This window comes from Vulpes lagopus, chromosome 8 (genome assembly GCF_018345385.1).
Source record: "Vulpes lagopus strain Blue_001 chromosome 8, ASM1834538v1, whole genome shotgun sequence".
In the NCBI taxonomy this organism is placed as follows: Eukaryota; Metazoa; Chordata; class Mammalia; order Carnivora; family Canidae; genus Vulpes; species Vulpes lagopus.
This window is the reverse complement of record NC_054831.1, coordinates 130755153-130772606: the sequence shown is the minus strand read 5'-3', so window position 1 is coordinate 130772606 and position 17454 is coordinate 130755153. Positions and strand designations below refer to the sequence as shown.

Sequence of the window (17454 nt, the reverse complement as noted above, 5' to 3'; positions counted from 1 at the left end):
TCAAAAATGAATAAATAAAATCTTTAAAAAAAAAAAAAAAAAAAAGAAGGACCTTCACCCAAGCAACAGCTCACCTGACGGCCGAGCCAGGCTGATAAAGCAGCATCCCTGGGTGTCTCCTGGGGGCTCCACAGAACCTTGGGCATCTTCTGTGGGGACTCTCCCAGCTGGGTGGCAGTAGGTCGACCACCTCTATGTGTGTTGGGGGGTAGGGGTCCTCCCCCAAGTCCCTCTAGAACCTCCTTACCCCAGGGGCCCAAGGACACACCTTTCCCCAGAGACCAGGCCAAGTTCATCCAGGTGAATCCACCACTTTAATGTCTGCAGAGAACCTTCAGGGAGGTGGGAGGGGGGTGCGAGGAAGGGGGCAGGGGCACCAGGGAGCAGGTGCAGAGAGTGAGGGACGGACAGACACTCCAAAGACAGAGATCCTCGTGAAGGGAGCTGAGGAGCAGACACTTAGCTACCAGAGAGATGGTCCCACCTCTGATGGGAGACACAAACACGGAGGGAGGGGAGGACAGGGCCCCGGGCTCAAGGCAGGGTCCCCGGGGCCCCACTCCAAGTGGGTCTCCCAGGTCCTTCTGTGGCTGGCTGTCCGCTGCGGGCTCCCCCGGGCAGCTTGCCCTGTGCCTGCTGAGGGTCCTGGAGCTCAGGGAGGACAGAAACCCTGCAGGGAAGGTGCTTACTGGGGCCAGGTGAACAAAGAAGGGGGATTATGGCTCCCACTGCCGGGGCAGGTCCCCAGAGGCACAGAATGGTCCGCGAGGAGTGCTGGCCCCCGTCCCCACCGCACCCATCCTCTGCCTGCCCTGAGGGGCCAAGAAACACCGAGCCCGGACCCCAATGTCCTGATCCGCCTGGGCTGCCCACCGGGCAGGGTCACAGTATGAAGAGGCTCCGGGGCATACAGCCCCCTCCTCAGTTATAGAACACCTCGTCCTCCTCCTCGGAGAGGGAGATGCTGTCCACCGAGGGGAGGGAGCCCTGCAGACGGGCGCCACCCTCAGGCCCCGGGCCTCGAGGCAGCTGCTGCCCTTGCTGCGGTTCGGGGCTGGGGGGCTGGGCGCCCACAGCTGGTGTGATGGGGGGCTCGTCGGGTGAGGGCCAGCCATCGGGGGAGAGGCCAGGGGAAGAGAAGGCCAGAAGACTGTCATCCTGCGACGGGCCGCTCAGAAGACTGTCCTGAAGGTAGACGCTCTCCAGGTCTGGAAAAGCCAAGGGAGGGGTAGAGGGGTGTGAGGCACGGAGCCCCAGGCCCTGCTCCTCACCCTCTCCTGGTGAGTGAGAGAAAGTGGGGGGCGGAAGACAGGCCTCCCAGACCTGCTGTGTCACTGCCGAGCTGTGTGGCCTCAGAAAAGTCGCTGAACCTCTCTGAGCCTGTTTCTCCCTGGGGGCTACAGGGGTGGTGGAGTGAGGGCCCGGTGAAGCCCTCAGGAGTAACCTGGAGCTCCAGAAAGGTGGTCCGTCGTGCCTGGTATGAAGGTTCAGATCCTGGCTCTGAGGGGCGCCTGGGGGGCTCCGTGGTTGAGCGTCTGCCTTTGGCTCAGGTCGTGACCCCAGGGTCCTGGGATCGAGTCCTGAATCGGGGTCCCCGCAGGGCACCTGCTTCTCCCTCTGCCTACGCCTCTGCCTCTTTCTCTGTGTTGCTCATGAATAAATAAATTTTTGAAAAATGGAGATCATAACAGGGCCTACTTCTTAGAGGTGTGGGGGGGATGAAGCGAAACGGCAAGTGTAAAACATGTAACATGGTGAGCACTTGGTTCCTGACCTGTTATCATGCCTACGGCGCCCCGTGGGCAATGGGCAGGGCAAGGCTCCCCGGGCCCATCCCACAGATGCAGAAACCAAGGCTGAAGGGCGGGGGGGCGGGGGGGAGGCTTGTCTGAGGTCACGGTGCATCCGGTTGCTGGCACCCCGCCCCCTGCTCTGTTCCACCCACCCCACCCCGGCGCCCACCCAGGCGGTACCCTGGAGCTGGACGATGTCCTGAGGGCTGTTCTCGGGGTGCAGCTCCTCGTCGTCCAGCGAGGACCAGGCGCTCAGCGTGGCTTCTGTGATAGCAAACTGCTCAGCAACCCCTGGGGGTGGGTGGGTGGGGACAGCGAGACCCAGCTCAGCGGGGATGCAGCAGGGGGCGGGGGGCACCCTCAGCGCCTCCACGGGCTGGCCGCGACCACCTCGTGCTCAGCCGGGCAGTCCATCCGGGCCCACCCAGCGCCCCGGCCACCCCACGGCACTGATTTGCTCTACCTCGACAACGCCCGTGTGGCGACCCTCGGTCCCCTAAGGACCAGAGTCCCAGCCAGTCCCCGTCCCCAGGCTCCCCTGCCCCCACCCGCGGACCTGCGGCAAAACGGGCCTCGCGCAGCTCATCCGGCAGGCAGCAGTAATGCTCGTCGTCGGCGGGGGACAGCTCCCAGCCTGACCGCTGGGCACGCCAGCCCTTCCACTCGATGAGGTGGGCCACGCGGCCACGCGCCATGGCCGTGGGCTTTGTGATGTGGTCCTTGATGCTCTGCACCACCCCTGCGAGCATGGAGGGCAGCGAGTGACCGCTCTGACACCAAACCCAGCCTCGGGCCCCACCTCCCCTGCCCCGGGCCCCCCGGTACCTCAGCCCCATCTCGTGGCCTATACCCCACAACCATTCAGCGCTCGTACTCACCCAGTGCCCCGTGTCCTCACAGCCTCATACCTATGGAGCCCTGACTCTATGCAAGTCCTCCTGCCCAACCGATGCCCGGGCCCACTTTGGGCTTGACCCACCCCGAGCCCCAAGGCCCCACCTCACTTAGGGGCTCCCTACCCCTGTGGAAGCCCCATGCCCTCCCAACATCCTGCCCTCAGGCAACGGTCCTCTCCACCTGGTGCCTCTTCCCAGACCTGTCACACCCCTCATTCCCTTTGACCATGTTCAGACCCTTCTGTCCCAGAAGTTCCCTTCAAGGATCCACTCGAGATCCCCCCAGCCCTCTCCCTTTATCCATGAATTAACACGTGCTGAGGAAGCACCCCTTGTGCCAAGGCCAGTGCCAGCTCTCCTGAGGGGGAGACCTGTGCGGGATGCAGCAGACTGGGAAGGCTTCCTGGAAGAGGTGGACTGGGGTTAAGCCTTACAGGTAGGTTGGTAGGCTTATAGGTGCACTGGAGATATGGAGGCAAGACTGGAGGCTATTTCAGAGATGAGACGAGGAGGAAGGCATGGCGGATTCGGGCATGGTTCCAGGACCACCAGGGCTGAGACAGGGGGTGGGGTGGGGTGGGGGCGCTAAGACTGGGGTGACAGAAGAGGCCGGGGAGCCCCTCGGGGGTGACACTTAGGGCTGAGAGAGCCAAGCTGAGGACTCCAGAGCTTTCCTTCTAGCAATGGGGAGCCACGGCAGGGTAATGAGCACGAGTGTGACAGGTTAGATCTGTTGTCGAGGAAGAGCATCCTACGAGGGGATGGGGCCAAGGGTGAAGATGGGGCTCCATCAGGCACCCCTGGAGGGATCCAGCCAGAGAGGAGGCAGGGGCTGGGCAGTGGGGAGGCAGGCCTGAGCGGCTCTCGGGGGTAGGCCGCCTGGATGGGGACGCGGACCCAGAGGGCTGTCAGGGATGCTTCAGTGTCTCTCCCCGGGGAGATGTGAGCCTGAGTTACGTGCAACAGGGTTGTGAGCAGAGCCGGCCGGCCAAGAATGGCCTGGAAGGGGTTGCTGTGGGTGACCCGGGGCAGAGGCTATGGTGGCCCCTGAGTCCCCTCTGCTGGCCCGCGTGCCCACCTCCCAGCAGGTGCCACTGCCTCCGGCCTGCAGCCCTCTCCGGAGCCTTGCCCTTAGCTGCGGGGAGCGGCCTCACTGGAGAGCCCAGGGCAGGGGGGGAGCGGGGCGGGAGAGCTGATGGCAGGTGACAGCCACGCAGCCGCCAGCCTCCACGCCTCCGGCTGCAGTTCAGCTCTGCGCCCCCACAGCGAGGGACGAGGGTGGGCCGTGCTAACGCCAAGGCGGGAGGGGGCAGTGGAGCCTACCCACAAGGGACGAGGTGGCCAGAGCCGCCACGTTGTAGTTGCTGGAGCAGGACCTGGAGTCGGACAGGTAGCCGTTGGTGGTCTGGAAGCACCTCTGCGGGCAGGAGAGGAGGGGTGAGGAGGGTGGAGCAGACCCGCCAGATGCCACCTCCCCGCCACTACCATCCCCAGGAGGCCCCCTCCCCAGGGGGCCTGCCCACTCCACAGGCCCAACCCCCGCCCCTGCTGCTGCCACCAGGGCCGCCCCCGCCATGGCACTGCAGAGCGACGGGCGATGGTGTCAGCTGCGGCTGGCTAGACGGGGGTGGGCAACATGCACTGACCTGCCAAGGATCCCAACAGAAATCCATCTGTTTGTCCTAAAACAAGAGGAGAAAGAGGGTCAGGCAGGGCCCGGCACCCAGTGCCAGCAGCTGGCACACGTCTTGGAGCCCCGGGGGGGTGGCATGGGCCAGCCCTTTGCTACTCCCTGAGGCCCCGGGTCTGTCTTCTCACCGGTCCTGCCCTGGCGCTCCCTTCTCATGCAGACAAAGACGTGCGGCAGGGGATGGGCCGCGGCGCCTCTGCCAGGAAGGCAGGGGGGATGGGGGTAGATTAGATCTGGGTTCGAGTTTTGACTCTGCCCTTTCTACCTGGGTATTCTTACACTAGTGCCTTAGCAGCTCTGAGCATCCATTTCTTCCTCCGTAAAACGATGATAAATCCCATTTATCTCAGGGGTTGTGGTGAAGCAAATGACATAACGTGGGCAAAGCGTCTAGCATAACACCTCGCATGTGGCATGTGCTTAAAAAAAAAAAAAGTAATTATATGAACCAGTAGGTTCAAGCCACAACCTCTGGGGGTGGGGGTGGAAACAACACACCCCAGGAAGATATGAGGCCCCTCACCAGCTCTTCCCGATACATCTGGAAAAAGAAATGCCACTCTTGGGGAGCCTGGCGGGCTCAGTCGGTAGAGCACATGGCTCTTGATCTTAGGGTTGTGAGTTTGAGTCCCACGTTGGGTGGAGAAATGACTTAAATAAATAAACTTAAAAAAAAAAAGGACACCTAGGTGGCTCGGTGGTTGACTGTCTGCCTTTGGCTCAGGGTGTGATCCTGGAGTCCTGGGATCGAGTCCTGCATCGGGCTCCCTGCATGGAGCCTGCTTCTCCCTCTGCCTGTGTCTCTGCCTCTGTGTCTCTCATAAATAAATAAATAAATATAAAAATAAATAAATAAACAAACAAACAAACAAACAAATAAATAAATAAATAAAAATAAATAAATATTAGAAAGAGAGACAGAGAATGCCACTCCTTTACCCTCCAGAGGGCAGGGCAAGCTGCTAAGGGGTGGTGGGCTGGTCAGGGAACTTGTTATCTGCAAAGCTGAGTTAATATGGGTGAAAAGACCTCGAAGGTAGGATTCTTCTGAACAAGCCTGGTCCAGTCCCTGGATGCCCAGCCCGATTCAGACCTTCATCCACATGCATACCACACATCAGGGACTCTAATCCCACAGCAAGTAGCCCACGAGGGAAAACTGGAAGAGTCTAGGCTCCCCGTGGAACAGTGTAGGGGACATCCCAGGAACCAGGGCCCAGGCAGGGGTGAGGGTGGGGAGCAAGAGGGACCAGTTACCTTGCCAGTGACATGGTCTGGAGCAATAGTAGGGTGGTGCCCGGAGGGCAAGTCCGGGTTCAGGGGGTCCGTGCCCTGGGGCATGGGACAGTCCTTGTGGGCACTTGTGAACAGATCTGGAAAAACAACGACAGGAGGAACTTAGAAAAAAAAAAAAGCCCATACTTTCCTCCTTACGAAGCTTGTTCAGGCCAGCCCCGAGGGATGGGCCTACTTTGTTGTCACCTGATGAAACAGGTGTCGTCGTGTAGAAAAGAGACCCAAGCCCACGGCACGTGAGGCGTCCAGCCAGATCTGCCCCTGCCTGGTGCCCTCAGTGGGAGTCCTTCCCCCTCGGCCTGTTCTCCATTTTCTTTAATTCTAGCACCCACCCTGGGCCAGCCACGACCACCTGGCACAGCCTCCAAGCTCTCCTCCACAGATGCCCTCGACTCCCAGCCCCGTCTGGTCTCACCCTCTGCCGGCCCCAAGCCTGGGCTGCATGTCGCCGGCCTCACATGGGACATGGTCGGGGATCCTTCTAGACGGCTCCAGGCCCCGCTGTTTGCTTCCCGCCAGGCTGCCTACCCGCGCGCGCGGCTCTCCTTCTCTAACCCCTGGGGGACGGGGAGCAGCACCCTGCCTGCACCTGCTGCTGGCTGCTCTCCCTCCCTCACTGAGATCCAGAAGCTTCCACAGGCCTCGCCCCACTTTCCCACCTCAAGTCATCGCCCTGGCCGCATTTTGCCCAGACCATCTGCTTTCCCTCCTGTGACAAAGGAAGAACTGTCCCTACTCCATCCAAGACCAGCCCCCCCTCACCCTGGGCGCCCCCCAGCCTGGCCTGCCTCCCCCCACCACTGCCCTGCACTCTCTCTCCTCTCTTTGCCCGTCTGCTGTGTCTCCCTCTTGGCCACCAGCATGGCAGGTGCCACAGTGTTTCTCCAGTCGGGGCTCTTGCCAGCATCCCTGCTCCCCCGACACCCACCATCGAGTCCCCCACCACTGGGTCAGCGCCCGGCACCCAAACAGCCCCAGCATCTCCCATCCTTTAGAGACCTCCCGGCCCCTGCTTCCCCCCCCACCCCCAGCTCCGTCCGTGCCCGCTCCTCTGCCCGCTTCCAGGCTATACTTAGGGAGACTCGTGTCTGACCTCTGCTTTCTCCTCCACCCTCTCCGGGCAGCCTTTCCTGAGACAGCCTTGGCTCACGTGGTCAAGCCCAGGGGTGACTTCTCGGGTCTCCTCACTGGCTTCTCAGCATCCCTGGGACACTGCACCTCCCCCGCTCTTCCCCCTCCAGCCCCTGCCCATCTCAGGGCTCCCCCACCCCTTCTCTGCTCCAGCCTGGCCCCTTATTATCTCGGGGTCCCTCCCAGGGCACCTGACCCAAGTGCAGCCGATGCCCACGTTTATACCCGCAGCCCTGACTGAATTGCCAGGATGCCCGAGAGCCTCTCCAGGAAACCCGGGCCCATCTTCCTCCACTTCTCCGATTTTAGAAAATGATGCAACAGCCCACCCAGCTGCGCCAACCAAACATCCAGTTTTCTCTCACTGCTGCCTTTCCCCCCACCAGAAAGTCCTGCTGGCTCTGTCCGCAACCTCCATTCCAGCTCAGCCCTCTCCATCCCCTCCGCGGCTCCCCATGGCGGGGTGGGGGTACCACCCTCTCGCCTGGCCCACTCTCCACCCTCCCTCCGCACAGGGATGCTACAGGTCTGACTGCATCTTTGCTGAAAACCTGCCACTGGCTTCCTTCCATTGCACTGGAGGCAGGGCCTTCAGGGGCCTGCACGCCAGCCTGCCCGCTGTGCCCGCCTGCCCGCTGTGCCTGCCACTCTGGCCTCCCTGCTGCTCCTCAAATTGTTCTTTGTCCTTTCCATCCCCAGATCTTCCTGAACCGTGTCATTCAGGTCTCAGCTCCAGGTCCCCTCCTCGGAGAGGCCCTCCCTGCCCCAGTCTCTCCCCATCACCGACAAGCCTCCTTTACAGCAGCCAGCGCTCCCTGACAGTTTTGTACTGACGTGGCCAGTCCCTCCTCACACGGTGCAGGTGAGGCCATGAGAACGGAGACCATGGCAGCCGGGTGGCACAGCGCCACCTTCGGCCCAGGGCGTGATCCTGGGGTCCCGGGATCGAGTCCCATGTCAGGCTCCCTGCGTGGAGCCTGCTTCTCCCTCTGCCTGTGTCTCTGCCTCTCTCTCTCTGTGTGTCTCTCATAAATAAATGAATAAAATCCTTAAAAAAAAAAGAGGAAGGAATTCATGGCTCGGCTTTCTAGATGGGAAACTGAGGCCCAGACGGGGATTCACCAGCTGGAGGCATCCAGCTGCACACGGCCAGTAGCTGGAAGTCAGGGTCTGAGCCCAGTTATTCTGGTGCTGAGGCTCACTCTCCTCCAAAGCACAAAAGGAGTTTTGAGGAGTTCTGTGGGGGCTCCTGGGGCGCACAGGAGAGCTAATGGGGGGAAGCTAGTGGGAGGGGGGGAAGGAGAGGGATGTTGTGGGCAGGGGAGTGATGGGGGAGGTGCCAGGAGAGGGGTGTCACAGAACCGTGGAGTCTAGGCCTGAGGAGCAGGGAGGCGAGGCCTCCGCAAGACCCGGTCCCAGTCCCAACACCCTTCTTTGGTTTCAACGACCAGGATGAAGCTGACCAGGAGGAAGCCAAGGCCAGGGAGCCTCTGTAGGCTGAGGCCAGGTGTCAGGAGCCCCCGAGGCAGGGCTGGGCGCTCGTGGGTGGGCCGTGGGTGCCGGGCTGAAGCGCCAGCGAGGGGTCTTGCGGAGGTGTCAGCGGGAGGGGAGGACGGGGCACCGCTGAGCCCCATGCGCTCGGATCCCTGTCGTGTCCTGTGCACCCACAGCCCCCCCTCCCAGTCCTTCGCTCCCACCTGGCGGCACCTGGGGCCCTTTCCAGGGGAGCCAGAGCTGAATGAACGCTGCCCTCTGCGGAGACCAGAGGGGGGACCCCAGACCCCTGGCTTGGGGTTGGAACCCACTCAGGCCACCTCGTCTGTCCTGCTCTCCGCTCCTCTCTTGGTTCCCTCCCTCACGTCCCCGTTGTACCCCAACCCTCAATTCGGGGTCTGCTCCCGAGACAAGGGGGGAGGCTCTGGTGCCAGGTCCCCCGTTCGGACGCCACTGCCCTTCACTTCCTGTGGGACCTTGGCTGACCGCTCCGAGCCTCCATTTCTTTATCTGTGAAGTGGGCAGTGGCCTATACTTGTTCTCCAGGTCCTGCCTGCCTCCCAGGGCCCTGAACAGAACAAAAGGGGCACTGGGCACCCCACTGCCGAGGGTGGGGGGGAGCAGACTCCCTCCCAGAGACGGCTGCCACAGGCTCTGCTACCCCAGCCTCCCACCGTCCCTCTGACTCGACCGATTGTCCCCCATGAGCCAAGTGAGGGGCTCTCGGAGACTCCCCTGCAGAGATCTGGGATGTCTGCAAAGGAGGGGCGAGCATCCCCCAGCCCCGGGTGGATGTCACGAACCCTGAGAGCAGCCTGCCCTCCCTCCCCCTGCACGGCAAGGACTGTGAGTTTCTCCAGGGTCAACTGGACACTGAGAAAGGTGCTTCCTACAAGGGCCGCCTGCAGGGCAAGGGGACCCCAGCCGCTAGAGGCTGGAGGGTGGGCAACTTTAGGGGGCATGGGAGTTGGGCAGGGGAGAGAAGAGGTTGAAGCAGGTCAGATCTCCCATGACAGGGGTTCGGCCATGGGCAGGCCCCCCAAATGGCCCCTTAGGAGAACTCACACATACTAACCTGGCACCTGTGCCCCCCTGCCTTGCACTCCAGCCACACGAATCACTCAGATGCACCCAGCAGACTCCTGCCTCAGGGCCTTTGCACTGGTTGTTACTGTCCTCTAGCTCCAACTCTCTCCTCCCACAAAGCCACAGGTTCACTCCTTCACCATATTCAGGTCTTTGCTCAAATGTCAGAACCTTCTCGAGGCCTCCAGCCACCTTGTCTAATGGTACCCAGCTTTTCCTACCCCCTGATTTTGTTGCATCCCTTTAAAAAAAAAAGATTTTATTTATTTGACAGAGAGAGAGAGAAAGAGAGAGAGAGAGGGTGGGGGGGAGCGCACAAGTAGGAGGACTGGAAAAAGGGGAAACAGGCTACCCACTGAGCAGAGAGCACAATAGGAGACTTGATCCCAGGACCCCAGGATCATGACCCGAGCCCAAGGCAGATGCTTAACCAACTTAGCCACCTAGGCGCCGTGTCATTCCTTCTTTACAATGCCCGTCAGCACATGTTATGTGTCCGTTTCCTTGTTCACCATCTCTCACTAGACCATGAGCTCTCTGAGGGCTGGTCCTTGTCAGCTTTATTTGCCACCAGAGCCCTAGCACCTGCCACGGGGCCTGGCATGTCGCTCATTAAATTTTCCCTCAACACTGAGCCAATGGCAGCCAAGAGAGACCACCAGAGCTCCAGATAAATAAACATATCTCGGCTGGGGTCCCTGGGTGGCTCAGGTCAGGATCCCAGGGTCCTGGGATTGAACCCCACATCAGGCTCCCTGCTCAGCGGGGAGCCTGCTTCTCCCTCTGCCTCTCCCCCTGCTTGTGCTCACGCTCACCTGCTTGCTGTCTCTAATAAATAAACAAATAAAATCTTAAAAAAAAATCTTGGCCACTTTTTCTCAAGCTCCTCATGCCAGACCCCAACATGTCAGAGGGGAGGGAGGCCAGCAGGGGAAAAAGCCGACTGTGGCCAGTCCTGGTGGGAGGCCTGAAGGGAACACTCAGCAGGATGTGAGGTGGAAGTCTCCATCCACATCGGACCGGACTCAGGATCCCTAAGGGACTGGAGAGTTCTGAGACTGGCCTGCAGACTTACAGCCCAGCAGGTGCAGGAGGTCTGGATGAGCCTGTCTGAAACCAGAATGTTCCAGGTCCCTCAGAGGCGGTGTTGAGGTCGGGGGCGCCTCCTTCAGTGGCTCATGCAAGCCACTTACGAGGTCATATGGTCGAAAAACACAATAGAAATGAACAGAAAATACCAGAACCTAAAGAGGAGTCAGGTCAAGTGTTGTTTCAGGAAACTTAGGTTTAGACGGCGCAGGCACGCACGTGCCGGCAGGGGTGTGCACACACATCTGCGGTAAGTGTCCTAAGTGTGTGCTGGGTCGTGGTGCGAAATACGTGTATTCCTCACAGGCTGGAGTCAAAAACGTTTGAAAGTCACCCCTCCTCGGATTCCAGCGGGCGTACGCAGGGGCCGGCCGAGCTGCTGGCGACAGGCTGTCCCCAGGAACCCTGAGAGGTGCTGGAATATTTCTAGGGCCCCTGGGTCCCCGGAGGCCCGCAGGCCGCGGAGCGAGGGGAGCTCAGCGCGGAGGCGGCGTCACAGGCCAAGGCCCAGAGCGGACATGACTTGAACAAGGTCACTGGCCAAGGTGGACTTCGGGGGACTCCTGGCTCTGAGCCCCCCTCTGCCTTTCCTGCCCTGCCCCCTGCCTCAGTTGGGGTGCAGGGGCCTCCGCCAAAGCCGCCTGCTCCCCCTGAGGACTTGGGCCCCGTGATGTCACAGGCTGGTTGCCATGGAGACGTCAGGTAATGGAGCAGCCCAGGGTGAAATCACAGGCTGCTCTTCGCCCAGCTGGGACTGGCGGCCACGTCACCAGCAGCAACTGGAAAAACACAGTGTTTCATGTGGGGTGGGGGCTGGGGCCGGCCTGAGGGGACCCCTGGCCACTGCTACTGGGGCGCCTCCTTCCTCCCCAGTCCACATGCTACTCCAGCGACCTGGAGGCCTGAGACCCCTTCTCCGACCTGCCCCCTCCCCCGCCTCCCCTGGCCACAGCAGTGACAGGCCTCTGGTTGCCCTGGCAACTTGGAGGGGGCCGTCGGGATCCTTCAAGGAGAGGAGCGTCCTCCAGACGTCTCCTCGTCCCTCTGCCTTCAAGCAGAGCTCTCTTCTGCCTACCAAGGATGCTCCCTGCTTCTCACACCAGCTCCTCAATCTGCTTTCTTAGAGTCCAACCACCCAGACGGTTCCTCCTGAGCTCTAACCTCAGCCCTCTCGCTGCAAAGCTCCCACCCTGGTTTCCTCTGCTTGCTCCTAGGATGAGCCTGCGGCTCTAGCTGTTCTTTGGTGCCCAAGTCCCAGCCCGTTAGTCACTGTGGTTGCCGTCTGCCCCCAGAGTGTCCCCCGGGGCTCTGCACCCCAGGAGGGCAGAGGGCCCAGGGTTAACCCTGTCCTTTCCCAGCAGCCCAGAGAGGGTACACTCCCTCTTGAAGGCACAGAGTAACAGAGCAGCAGCCCAGGCCCAAACCCCTCGCCCTGCCCCTCCCTGGACAGCCGCAGGCCTCCCCTCGAAGCTTCTCAGGACCCCTTGGCCGCCTCCTCCAGCCAGCCAGCCGCTCCCCTGGTGTGTGCTGCTGCCTGCCCGCAGAGCTCCAGGCCCCGGCCCTGCCTCCGGGGAGAACACAGCGGGCCCAGTGCTCCCTCTGCAGCCCCTGCCCCGGGTCTAATCCCAGCTTTTCACTGCCACCCAGGACCCCGGCACACGCTGTGGCCCCTGCGCTGTCACCTGGGAGATGGGAAGGGCTGCCCGGGAGGAAGCACCTGCCACAGCAGGCACTCTAAACCGCAGCTGCTCCGACCCTCTCCGCCCCTAGACCCGCTCCTCCTTCTAGACCTCCGGGACAGATCGTGGTCACCCCTGCTGACCTCTGGTCCCGCCCCTGGGGCTAGAGCTCACCGTGGGGGCTCTGCAGAGGGAGGCCACCAAGAGTGAGCCCTTGGCTTCTCTGCCCGGTGAGTCACTGCCATGACAGCAGGCTGTCCCTCTGAGCTGGGCAGAGGCCCAGCCTCAAGTACCCTCCGGGTCCCCGGGACGTTTGTTTATAGGCCACCAGGGCCACAGCGGTAACTTCATCAGTGAGTTGATGCAGCACCAGGGGGCCCGTTTCTATCCCCAACCAAGGTTAGAGGGAGACAATGGGCCCTTCCCCAGGACCTTCCACACACCTCAGCTCCTTTCTATGTCCTCCACCATCCTGTGGCTCCGTCTCTGTGATGAGCTATCCTCGAGCCCATCCTGCTTTCGCCTCACCTCCTCCAGGCAGCCTGCCCGGATTGGCCTCAGCTGTACTAGGCTACCAGCAATGTGAATGAGCAAAGTCTGGCCTGCAATGATCTGCTGCTACTATTTATTGAATATCTACTACGTGCCAGGCACTGTCCTAGGCCTTTTCATCCATTTTCTCTCGTTTAACCCTCACCAAAACCCTGCAAGGTAGGTCTCATTATGCCCATTTTACAGATGGGGAAACTGAGGCTCAGAGACATCAAACCACTCCTCCAAGGTCACCAGCTAATAAGTGGCAGAGATGGGGTTCAAACCTAAACTAGTCTGAAATTCCAAAGCTTGTGCTCAAACCACTGACCAGCGCTGACCTCCTCAGGCTGTTTTTCTGTGCATGCGTCCACGTCCCTGTCCTGCCTCCCCCATTAGACTACTCGGGCAAGATTGTGTCTCTCTCCTCAGACAGTGAGCTCCCAGAGGGCAAGGCCCCATCTGCTCTTTCCTTGGTCTCCCCTAGTGCCCATGTCAGGTCACTCACTGGCTCTGCAGGGGCCAAGGTGAGACAGTGCTGGGGGAGTGGGAGGGGGTCAGGGTCAGAGGCCCTGGGTATCGGGCGGTGGCAGGGAGGCTCTGCCCAGACCCTTCAGAGCTGGAAGCTTCTCCCAGAGCAAAGAGGTATCTGACCTTGCAGAAGAAAGACCTTGGTCCCCAATTTCTGCCCTCATAAGCCCTGAGGCCCAGTGCACTGAGACTCCCTCAGTGAGGCCAGAAGACCAGTGGGTTGGCTGGAGGACAAGGCTGGGACAGGCGGGTCTGGGGGGGGCCACAGGAGAGGCTCCAGTGCCAGGGCATGGGGTGGACCCCGGGAGCCCCGGGGGCTGGAGAGACAGGTGTAGATATTAACTTCCCTTGTTCCGTACACCAGCGTCACCAGCGGTGGCGGCAAAGCCCCGACCAGATACCAACCACGGGAGTTATTTCAGAGGGTTGCTTTTTTTAAGCAATGGCCACGCACTCAGCGCCTCTCTCACGCGGGGCACATCAGAAAGCAAAGGGCAGGGGCTCCCCACTCAGGCGCTGGGCTAACACGGACTTGCCTGAATTCAAATCCTGCCTCTCTGTGTCCTGGCTGTGTGACCTCAGGTAAGACTCTTGCGTCTCTGGGCCCCACATCCCAGGGTTGAATGAGGACGAACTAGGTCAGGAGAGTAAAGGCTCAGCCTGGCTTAGGATAAGCGCCCCACAAACAGTAGCTTAAAAGTAGATGATGAATGGGGCACCTGGGTGGCTCAGTCGGGTGAGCGGCTGACTCTTGATGGTGACTCAGGTCATGATCTCAGGGTCCGGAGACTGAGTCCCGCACTTGGCTCTGCGCTCAGCACCGAGCCTGCTGAGCCCTCTCCCTCCCCTTCTGCCCCTCCTCCTGCTCTCTCTCTCTCATCTCTCAAATAAATAAAATCTCTTTTTAAAAAAAGTAAATGATGAACAGAAAATAGCTCCTGGAAACAGCACGTGTTGCCTTACTCTGGTCCCATCACTTCCCCCAAGCCCTCGGCAGCTCGAGTGCGGGCCGTGAGGCACCCATGAGGCAGGATGGGGCTGGAAGCCTCTGGAGCCTCCCCTTTCCCAGCCAAGAAGTCCTCGCTTAGCTGTCTGCACAGAAGGGTGATAACAAAACATTTTAAATGAAAGAAACAGCTAACATTTAAGAGTGCTTACGACGTGCCAGGTACCGGTCTGAGTGCTTTACAGGAATTAAGTCATTTAATCCCTGCCCTCAACCCTAGGGCATTTATACCGGTATTGGTCCCATTTTACAGATGAGAACACTGTAATACATTCAAGGTTAAGCAACTTGCTGAGGTCAGAGTGAGTGAATGGGTTGGGGGGAACCTAGGCTGGCTGGAGCCAGAGTCTGCACCCCTAGCCTCTCAGGCCTGGCACAGAGCAGCGAACTGCCGCCCCATGCTGGCACGGGGAGGCTCTCCCAGGTGTGGCCTGTGGCTGGGGCTTGGGGTCTGGCTAGGGCGGCCCCAGCTACATGCAGGCTCTGGGCTCGGTATGGGCATCAGCATGAGGCTCGCAATCCCTGGCTTGGCTTCAGGGCTGCGTACCAGGCAAAAGGGGGCGTTTGCAGAAAGGGGGGGTTGTTAGCACTGGGTGCAGGTGTGGAGAGCGGGCCTAGAAGCCTGCAGCTGGAGAGGAGGGGGTCAGGCGCCCGGCTACGGGCTGGGGGCGCGGTGCAGAGGCTAGGGGCACAGGCTCAGCTTTTTTTCAGGTCACTCAGCTTCCCCTCTGCTTCCCCACTTGTAATTTGAGCACCGCGACAGTACCTACCCCGATTTAGCTAGTTGTACCTAAAATGTTCCAACCAGCACCTGGTAAGCGCTCTGGGAGTATTAGTGACCATTAGAGGGGGGGTGTGACCTCCACTTAGTGGCTCAGTCCCTGAGACCATGGTTGTCCTCTGCTCTATGCTCTCGTCCCTTCTTTACCCATTACCTAACTTGCCTGCTGCATGTTGTGACTGTAAGTGCCACCCCCTCAGGAGGGGGACAAGGTTAGAATACACAACTAGATCTGGAGGTGGCACTCGGGCAGCCAAGTCACAGAAGGACGGACGAAGAAAGTCCATCTTTAGTCTGCATGACCTCAACCAGGCACAGCGGAGGGTGCCAGCCCCGTGGAGGGGGTGTCCAAGGACCTGAGGACCAGCCTGACCTTGGCAGGCCCCTCTTCCTCCCTGGCCCCTGTACTGTTGTTCAGTGGGTCTGCGGCTCACAGGGCTGGGGCCCCTGCACTGGATGGCCAAGTGATGGGGAAGGGACACAGTCACCAAGGAAACACCCCATCCCAGATCCCTGACACCCAGAGCCTGCCCAGAGCCTTTGGGTTTCTTTTTTTTTTTTTTTAGCCTTTGGGTTTCTGCAGACACATTGAGAGCCTGTCAGTCCTGAAGAACCCTAAATACTCTTCCTTCTTAAAACTCCTTTCCCCTTTGGCAAGCTGTCGGCCTCACAAGGGCACACGCTATGCTGGACTTGTCCTCACTAGATGCCCAGCATGCACACAGTAGGTGAGGTGTTAACATCAGCTTAATGAATGAATAAGTGAATGAACCTTCCAGGAACTAACTCCCACCCACAATTCCAGCCCTGACACCCTCCTGAGACGTCCCAAGCTGCTTACCTGAATGTCCCACATGGACTGATGTGCCCCCTTAGAGGGCAGAGGATGGAGAGAAGGGTGCTATGCTCCTTCCCCAGCATCCCCCAGCACAAGCCCCCACCTCCACCCCAGGGCCTGTGCAGCCCTTCCCCAAGGTCTATTCATTCCTCTACAACTAAGTTTTGGGGGGTGTCAGGTGGGATGACAGCCCCCAGGCCCTGTGGATGGGGTCGGTGGGATTGCAGAGCTGGAGCCAAAGCCTCAGTCACCTGCACCACCCCCTGCTCTGAGTAGGAGCCAGTCCCCCAGGGCGTCTCACTCCAACTCCTGGGGTACCACCTTGGGAAGGGCAGGAAGAGAGCAGAGGTGCCAGGGCAAGGCAGCTTTTAAAGCTCAGAAGCAGAAAGAAAGAAAGGCCCAGGGGTTGCTTAGATATTAGCTTTCTCCATCCCTTCCTGTCCCCTGACCAAGGATGGGGGGGTGGGGTGAGGAGTTAGGGATGAGGGTGGGGGAAGGGACACCGTTTTTTATAACCTGTTCATCTCCTTTAACCCCCTCCTGTCGATGAGGTTCAGGGGCTCTGCAGACAGGGCATGGGGTAAGGGGGACAGGAGTGGGGGCGCTGAGCTGGTCGGGCCTGGGTCTGGGGGGAGTGCGAAGGGCAGTGGGCTGGCTCTCCCGGTGCCGCCAACCCGCCCTCCCGAGGAGCCAGGCGCGGAGCAACCGGGAGCCTCCCTCCCCCTCCCCCTTCCTCTCCCGAGCACGCGGCAGGGGGCGTGGGACCGCTCGGGCGGTGGGAAGCGACCCCGCTCCGTGCCACCTGCCTGGGTGTGGCTCCAGGCCGGCCTGGAGACGGCGACCGCCCCGCCTCCCCCCTGCCCTCCCTCTGCGCTGCCCCCCGTCCTCCCGGGGCACCGTGTCCCCTGGGGCTGGGGGGGTGCGGGCGGGGCAGGCCGGGTCCGGGTCCCCCCCCGCCCCCGCCCCCGCCCCCGCCGGCCGGCGCCCCCTCACCTCGCGACACGCAGGAGCCCATCACGGGGCCGCGGGGCCGGGCCGCTGCGCCTCGGGTGCGTCGGGCCGCGGGGCGCTCATGTCTCCGCGGGGCTCACGCGCGGCGCCGGCGGGCGGGCGGGCGGGCAGGGGCCGGGGCCGGGGCCGGGGCTGGGGCCGGGGCTGGGGCCGGGGCCGGGGCTGGGGCTCCGCTCGTCGTCCCTGCCGCCGCCGCCTCCCGCGCTGCGCCCGCTCCTGCCAGCCGCGGGCAGCACGGAGGGCGGGGGGGCCCGGGGGAGCGCTCGCCCCGAGCCCCGGAGCCCGAGCCGCGCGCAGCCGCCCCGCCCCTTCCCCGGCCCCGGCGCCGCCCGCCGCGCGCACCTGTGGCCGCAGCCCGGGCTCGGGGGCGGGGTCAGCGGGGGGGGGACCGGGGGGGTGGGGTCAGCCCAGCTCGGGGGGGGCAGGAGGGGAGGGGCGGGGTCGGGGGGGGACCAGGGAGGGGGTGGGGTCAGCCCAGCTCGGGGGGGCAGGAGGGGAGGGGCGGGGTCGGGGGGGGGGACCAGGGAGGGGGTGGGGTCAGCCCAGCTCGGGGGGGCAGGAGGGGAGGGGCGGGGTCGGGGGGGGACCAGGGAGGGGGTGGG

The 17454-nt window shown here is 61.5% G+C and overlaps 1 protein-coding gene across 2 annotated transcripts; it reads right to left on the bottom strand.

Annotated features, from left to right (window-relative positions):
* Nucleotides 1–295: 295 nt before the first annotated feature.
* On the bottom strand, nt 296–17138 carry FAM131C (family with sequence similarity 131 member C). Of its 2 annotated transcripts, none has more exons than XM_041767118.1 (7): nt 16835–17138; nt 5637–5752; nt 4336–4371; nt 4013–4106; nt 2350–2532; nt 1974–2084; nt 296–1208 (listed from the first exon to the last, which is right to left on the bottom strand). In XM_041767118.1, exons 1-7 carry the CDS (start codon nt 16854–16856, stop codon nt 922–924), a joined length of 849 nt encoding a protein of 282 aa, XP_041623052.1. In that variant the 5' UTR covers nt 16857–17138; the 3' UTR covers nt 296–921. The 2 variants fall into 2 exon arrangements, with proteins under 2 accessions (XP_041623052.1, XP_041623053.1); XM_041767119.1 differs by lacking the exon at nt 16835–17138 and adding an exon at nt 6769–6849.
* Nucleotides 17139–17454: the final 316 nt, after the last annotated feature.

Excerpts from the sequence above, each read along its gene's own strand:
- FAM131C (XM_041767118.1), bottom strand. The coding sequence starts at position 16,856 with ATGGGCTCCTGCGTGTCGCGAG. Across the intron at positions 2,533-4,012 it reads GGCCACCTCGTCCCTTGTGG|GGGTGGTGCAGAGCATCAAG; the intron begins GTAGGCTCCACT and ends CCATGCTCGCAG. Across the intron at positions 2,085-2,349 it reads CGAGGCCCGTTTTGCCGCAG|GGGTTGCTGAGCAGTTTGCT; the intron begins GTCCGCGGGTGG and ends ACCCACCCCCAG.